Source organism: Onychostoma macrolepis, chromosome 22 (genome assembly GCF_012432095.1).
Source record: "Onychostoma macrolepis isolate SWU-2019 chromosome 22, ASM1243209v1, whole genome shotgun sequence".
In the NCBI taxonomy this organism is placed as follows: Eukaryota; Metazoa; Chordata; class Actinopteri; order Cypriniformes; family Cyprinidae; genus Onychostoma; species Onychostoma macrolepis.
The window spans coordinates 33,661,146-33,668,101 of NC_081176.1; the positions used below are offsets into that span (position 1 = coordinate 33,661,146).

The following is a 6,956-nucleotide window of genomic DNA, read 5'->3' on the forward strand; positions in this document are numbered from 1 at the left end:
AAACACACTACAAAAAGGAATTTTGTAATGGTTTTACTGGAAAAAGCTAATGGTTTATAATAGTATTTTAATGGAAACCATTAGAATTTCTGTGATGGTTTCTATTGAGCTTCTATCGTTTTGTTGTTGGTTTTTTTTACAGGGAAGGAACTGCAGGGGCTTCCAAACCGGATGTAACCATGCTGTATTCATGTTATCATAACTCACCAACCGTTTGCACGATGAAAAAAAAACCCCCAGTTGCTCCTGATAGCAGACTTCTTGCGCTTTATGACAATATACGGCGTAATACTGTAATTCCATCAGCAAATCACAGCGGCTTTCGGGGAGAGCGGGAGAGTGCAAAATATAGTTTAAAAACGGACAAAAACATGGCGAAGAATGGTTTTGCAAGAGAGGAGGCGATTGATTTGATCTTTGATGACACCTGGGAAGAGGCTGACCATGACTCTTCGGACCCGGAGTCTGTGTATTCAGATGTTGAGGAGGCGTATGCTGCTGGCATTGATCCAGATGTGGATTGGTAAGGAAAGCATGTTTCTTTCTGATGAGAAATGTGAGTAAAAGTCATAAACTCCGTGTTTTAGTTCGAAATACCACTGTTTCACACACTTATGTGGTATATGTGTGCGTTTATGCGCGTGTATATGTGTATGTGCGTGCATTCGTTCATGTTTGCTCGTGTATGTGTGTGCGTGCGTGTGTACGTGCATGCACATATCTATGTGTGTGTAATAGGTGCGTGTGTGTGTGCATGTGTATATGTGTGTGTGTGTACGTGCATGCATGTGTGCATATGTATATCTGTATGTTTGTGTGTGTGTGTGAATGTGTGCATGTATATATCTGTATGTTTGTGTGTGTGTGTGTGTGTGTGTGTGTGAATGTGTGCGTGTGTGTGTGTATAGGTGAGTGTGTAGGCTACTGGTTTTTGTGGTTTACGGGGACAAAATTTGTATAATGACATGGGTATGACAGAGGTATTACAATTTGAAGGTGGTTTATGAGGACACTGCCTATGTCCCCGTAATTCAAAAGGCTTAAAAAAACATACTAAATGGTGTTTTTTTGAAAATCTAAAAATGCCTGTAGTTTCCTGTAAGGGGTAGGTTTAGGTGTAGGGTTGATGTAGGACAATAGCACATACAGTTTGTACAGTATAAAAACCATTACGCCTGTGGAGAGTCCCCACAAGGATAGCAAACCAGACATGTGTGCATGTGTATGCAAATGTGTGTGTACGTGTGTGTGTGTGCGCGTGCATGCATGCATTTATGTGTATATCTGTATATTTGCATGTAGGTGTGTATGTGTGTACATGCATGTGTTTGTGTAAAATGAAGCTGTTGGTCAATGCAATGTTCAGGAAGTGCTGGAAAATTGTCCCTCACTTTTGGCAGATCCATCACACCCATGTAGAGAAGCAGACCTATGTACTTCTTCATTTCATGTGAATTTCCTACCCGTCTCCAGATTTGTCACAGCATTCTTGTTTGTGTTTGCACACAAGATGTATATGTATGTGTGTGTACATGCATGCATGTGTATATCTGCATGTTTTTGTATAGGTGTGTATGCATGTATGTGTCTGCATACGTGTGTGTAAGCAACTGCAGGCTTTATTTTTATTGTTATTTCATATTGTATTATTATTATAGCTACTTTTTTTACAATTTTGCTCTTACTAATAAATTGCTTTATAATGAAAAGTATCTTTATGAATATATAGTGAGTTTGTAACACATGCTACTATTTTTTTTATTTATTTATTTTTTTTTCAGTGTGGCTTCACCAGTTACCTACAAAGAAGCAAATGGGCCATCCACATCGAACACAACACCACCTCAGAGGGGCCGGGGCCGGGGCCGTGGTCGCAGCCATAGCCGTGGTCACAATCATGGCCTTGAGGAATCGCGTGGCCTCTCACCAGTATCACATAATGGAAGATGGAACACTGAGGCAGATCCTGATATAGTGCCCAATATTCCAAGGTTTACTCCTAAAAGAATACCTGGAGTGCAGCCTCCACTCACATTTGGAAAAAAGTCTCCACTTGATATTTTCAGTCAATATTTTGACGGAGAGGTCATAGACGTCTTGTGTGCAAACACAAACAAGAATGCGGTGAGAAATCTGGAGAGGGGTAGGAAATTCACATGGGCTGATGTATACCCTGAAGAAATGAAGAAGTACATAGGTCTGCTTCTCTACATGGGTGTGATGGATCTGCCAAAAATGAGGGACTTCTGGAGGAAGAAGACTTTGTTTCATGTTCCCTTTCCTGTTACTGTGATGTCCAGGGATCGTTTCTTAGCAATCTCCTGCAATCTGCACATCAGTGATCCAACGGAAGATGCAGAGAATGACAAGAAAAGGGGCACAGAGGAATATGACTGTCTCCACAGAGTGCAACCACTCTTGGACATTATGAGGAACAGATGCATGTCTATTTACCACCCTAGACAGAACATTTCTGTTGATGAGAGGATGATTGCCACCAAAGCCAGGATATCCTTCAAGCAATATATGAAGGCCAAGCCTACTAAGTGGGGCATAATTCTTTATGTATTAGCTGATGTGAACGGCTACACCATTGACTTCAAAATCTACACTGGGAAGTCAAAATTTGCATCTGGGAAAGGCCTGTCTTTTGATGTTGTCACATCATTGGTGAACCGAGACTACCTGGGGTCAGGCTATGTCATTTACTGTGACAATTTCTACACAAGCCCTCTCCTCTTTCGACATCTGAACCAGCTGGGATTTGGTGCATGTGGAACTTACCGAGAAGGAAGAGTTGGTGTTCCCTCAACCAAACAAAATGCCCTGAACAAAAGGTCACCAAGAGGCTCCATTCGCTGGATCAGAGAAGATGTCCTTTTGTTTGTGAAGTGGATGGACACAAGGGAGGTCTCCATGTGCACAACTGTCCACACAGTGTACAGCGGGGAGACCGTGCTGAGGTGGCAGACGACAGAGGATGGGCGAAAAGAGAGGGTCACGGTTCCCAGGCCAACAGCAGTTCAGCAGTACAATAAGTACATGGGGGGAGTTGACACCTCTGACCAGATGCTCGGAACAAACTCGGTGCACCGTAAAACACGGAAGTGGTACATGACAATTTTCCAGCACTACCTGGACATTGCAGTGACCAACAGCTACATTTTACACAAAGAGCTGAGTGCCATCCACCATGACAAGCACATGACACGGCAAAGCTTTCAGGAGCTGCTAGCTGCTCAGCTCACAGGTGTTCCCCTGGATGGCAGCCCGAGAGAGAGATGCGATCATCTGCCTGTTCCTGTGAGTGACACTCAAGACCTTTCACAGAGGGCCAGCATGGGTCGGCGTCGTTGCATACGATGCAAAAGGAGCACCCCATGGAAGTGCCAGGAATGTGATGTGGGACTATGCTTGCAGTTAGACAGGAACTGCTTCAGAGAGCACCACGTTTAAATGACTGAGGATCCAAAAACGCCTGGAGAACTGGGGTAAAAAAAAAAGCCTCCTGAGTAAAAACTGTGCAATCCAGTGTCCCAAAAAGACTTGTGTATATGTATATGTATATATATATATATATTATAGTTCCTTTTTCAAGATTGAGGCATTAGATTCTTTCGTTCATGAGTTTTCTGATTTTTTCTAAATAAAAAGCAGTAAAATTTCTTCCTGTTTTTAAAATTTTTGGTCTATTTAAATTCTATTTACAAACTCACCACTCAAAATAATGTACAATAACTGTAATTTCTTGAAGGCCAGTAATTTTCTGAAAAAAATTACACCTTGCACTTGAAGATACCACATTGTGTTATAATTTTATACTCAAAAAACCAAAATGTGTGAAAACGGCCTATGAATTAAAGGGATAGTTCACCCAAAAATGAAAACCTGATGTTTATCTGCTTACCCCCAGGGCATCCAAGAAGCGATCTAAACAATGAGTGACGTATACGCGCGACAGATCGCTTCCGTGCATGCGTCTACTATGCCAGAGCACGTTGACTGCAACAGATTGACTTAAAAATCTTCATTTGCATTCTACTGAAGAAAAAAAAGTCACCTACATCTTAGATTCCCTGGGGGTAAGCAGATAAACATCAAATAAAAAAAATATATAAAAAAATGCACATGCAGCCTACTGTCAAATGTCACAGTAAACAATATTGATGATAAGTACAGCAAGCTTCAGTTTCAGTGTACTGTGTGGTTAGCTTACCTGTTTTCTCGATGAAATGTCCCAATTACTGACGCAGCAGTATTTCTGCTGAGATTTGGTTGAACTCTTTGTCCAGCTTCCATCAGTGTCAGTCCATGGTTGATAACATGGTCAATAAGTCTTGCACGGATTTCTTGAGTCAAACTTTGTTCAGGTTCTATCAACTCCTCAAGTCCTTCTCTACCTCTTCCTCTACCTAGGCCTCTTCCTCTATCTCCTTCTCCTCTTCCTCTACCTAGGCCTCTTCCTCTATCTCCTTCTCCTCTTCCTCTACCTAGGCCTCTTCCTCTATCTCCTTCTCCTCTTCCTCTACCTAGGCCTCTTCCTCTATCTCCTTCTCCTCTTCCTCTACCTAGGCCTCTTCCACCATCTCCTTCTCCTCTTCCTCTACCTAGGCCTCTTCCTCTATCTCCTTCTCCTCCTCTTCCTCTACCTAGGCCTCTTCCGTTATCTCCTTCTCCTCTTCCTCTACCTAGGCCTCTTCCGTTATCTCCTTCTCCTCCTCTTCCTCTACCTAGGCCTCTTCCACCATCTCCTTCTCCTCTTCCTCTATCTTCTTCTCCTCTTCCTCTACCTAGGCCTCTTCCGTTATCTCCTTCTCCTCCTCTTCCTCTACCTAGGCCTCTTCCGTTATCTCCTTCTCCTCTTCCTCTACCTAGGCCTCTTCCGTTATCTCCTTCTCCTCTTCCTCTACCTAGGCCTCTTCCACCATCTCCTTCTCCTCTTCCTCTATCTTCTTCTCCTCTTCCTCTACCTAGGCCTCTTCCTCCATCTCCTTCTTCCTCTATCTTCTTCTCCTCTTCCTCTACCTGGGCCTCTTCCTCTATCTCCTTCTTCTCCTCTTCCTCTACCTAGGCCTCTTCCTCTATCTCCTTCTCCTCTTCCTCTACCTAGGCCTCTTCCTCTATCTCCTTCTCCTCTTCCTCTACCTAGGCCTCTTCCTCTATCTCCTTCTTCTCCTCTTCCTCTACCTAGGCCTCTTCCTCCATCTCCTTCTTCTCCTCTTCCTCTACCTAGGCCTCTTCCGTTATCTCCTTCTCCTCTTCCTCTACCTAGGCCTCTTCCACCATCTCCTTCTCCTCTTCCTCTATCTTCTTCTCCTCTTCCTCTACCTAGGCCTCTTCCTCCATCTCCTTCTTCTCCTCTTCCTCTACCTAGGCCTCTTCCTCTATCTCCTTCTCCTCTTCCTCTACCTAGGCCTCTTCCTCTATCTCCTTCTTCTCCTCTTCCTCTACCTAGGCCTCTTCCATCTCCTTCTTCCTCTATCTCCTTCTCCTCCTCTTCCTCTACCTAGGCCTCTTCCGTTATCTCCTTCTCCTCTTCCTCTACCTAGGCCTCTTCCATCTCCTTCTCCTCCTCTTCCTCTATCTTCTTCTCCTCTTCCTCTACCTAGGCCTCTTCCTCCATCTCCTTCTTCTCCTCTTCCTCTACCTAGGCCTCTTCCTCTATCTTCTTCTCCTCTTCCTCTACCTAGGCCTCTTCCTCCATCTCCTTCTTCTCCTCTTCCTCTATCTTCTTCTCCTCTTCCTCTACCTGGGCCTCTTCCTCTATCTCCTTCTTCTCCTCTTCCTCTACCTAGGCCTCTTCCTCTATCTCCTTCTTCTCCTCTTCCTCTACCTGGGCCTCTTCCTCTATCTCCTTCTTCTCCTCTTCCTCTACCTAGGCCTCTTCCTCTATCTCCTTCTTCTCCTCTTCCTCTACCTAGGCCTCTTCCTCTATCTCCTTCTCCTCTTCCTCTACCTCCTTCATCTCCTCTTTGAGTTCCCCCTCTCATTCGCACTCTTCTTCTTCTTCTTCTAGCTCCTTCCATTTTTGTTGAAGACAGGTGAACTCACCTGCTGCCTTTTATAGCACACCTGAGTGCTGCGTTTTCAAATTAGCATGTGTGCTTCCACACCTGGTGGATGTGATTATCCAATTCGTTCATTAGTGTGGTCATTGGCAATCCGGGGCTTTGTAATGACAAGGAAGTAACCTCACAATCCTTATCTGTGTCTAAGGTGTGAAAATGTGTGTAGAGTTTTACAAATCACCGTGTGTAATGTTTTGCAAAAAGGGTGAAGCAGACATTGTGTGTAATGTTGTGCAAATCTGTGGAGGTGTTTTGCTCATTGGAGTAGAATTTTGCAAATTGTGTGGAATTTTTTATTTTAGTGTGTAAGCAATCGAGAAAAACTGTAAAAGACTTGTTTGCCACCCAGTGGTGAGACCTGCTCTCTACAGCACAGCTACTGGCTCACAAGTACTACAAACAAGACTTGAAAATCCCAAAAATGAGGGAAAAATTATTCATTTAAACAGAGTGTTTATTCTCAGCGTCAGTTTTATTTTATGCATGTTTTATATGTTCACAATTTTTCAGTCATATCTGAATACAATTTAAACCTCTGACTGAATCCTAGGTAAAATATTGTAATAAAATAAAAAATATGGCAGGTGTGACAGGACAGAATACCTATTTTAAAGGGGCTGTAAACATTTAAAGTGTTTAATGCTAGCTACTTTTAATTTTATGTTATTTTAATTGTATACCTCTCTAATAATGGTATACCAAATTGTACTCTGTTAGTAGTGCCATGTATGTGGATAAACATATCAACCTTTATTTTCGAACTTGGTTTTGAGTGTATGCATTTCCACTATTTGACTGTATAAACAAAAAAGTTTTTATAATATCTATAATAATCACAAAATCTTGCATAATATGCCATATTTGCACATAATATGCTACACGTTCCAG

The 6,956-nt window shown here is 42.9% G+C and overlaps 1 protein-coding gene across 1 annotated transcript; it reads left to right on the forward strand.

The window, feature by feature from the left end:
• The first annotated feature begins 213 nt into the window (after window positions 1–213).
• Window positions 214–3,990, forward strand: LOC131530139 (piggyBac transposable element-derived protein 4-like). Its single transcript, XM_058760261.1, has 3 exons — window positions 214–523; window positions 1,782–3,491; window positions 3,914–3,990. The coding sequence occupies exons 1-2, from the start codon at window positions 222–224 to the stop codon at window positions 3,454–3,456; spliced, it is 1,977 nt and encodes a 658-aa protein (XP_058616244.1). The 5' UTR covers window positions 214–221; the 3' UTR covers window positions 3,457–3,491; window positions 3,914–3,990.
• The last annotated feature ends 2,966 nt before the right edge of the window (window positions 3,991–6,956 follow it).

Coding starts and splice junctions, on each gene's coding strand:
- LOC131530139 (XM_058760261.1), top strand. CDS start 222: ATGAAAAAAAAACCCCCAGTTGCTCCTGATAGCAGACTTCTTGCGCTT. Junction 524..1,781: donor ATTGATCCAGATGTGGATTG/GTAAGGAAAGCA, acceptor TTTTTTTTTCAG/TGTGGCTTCACCAGTTACCT.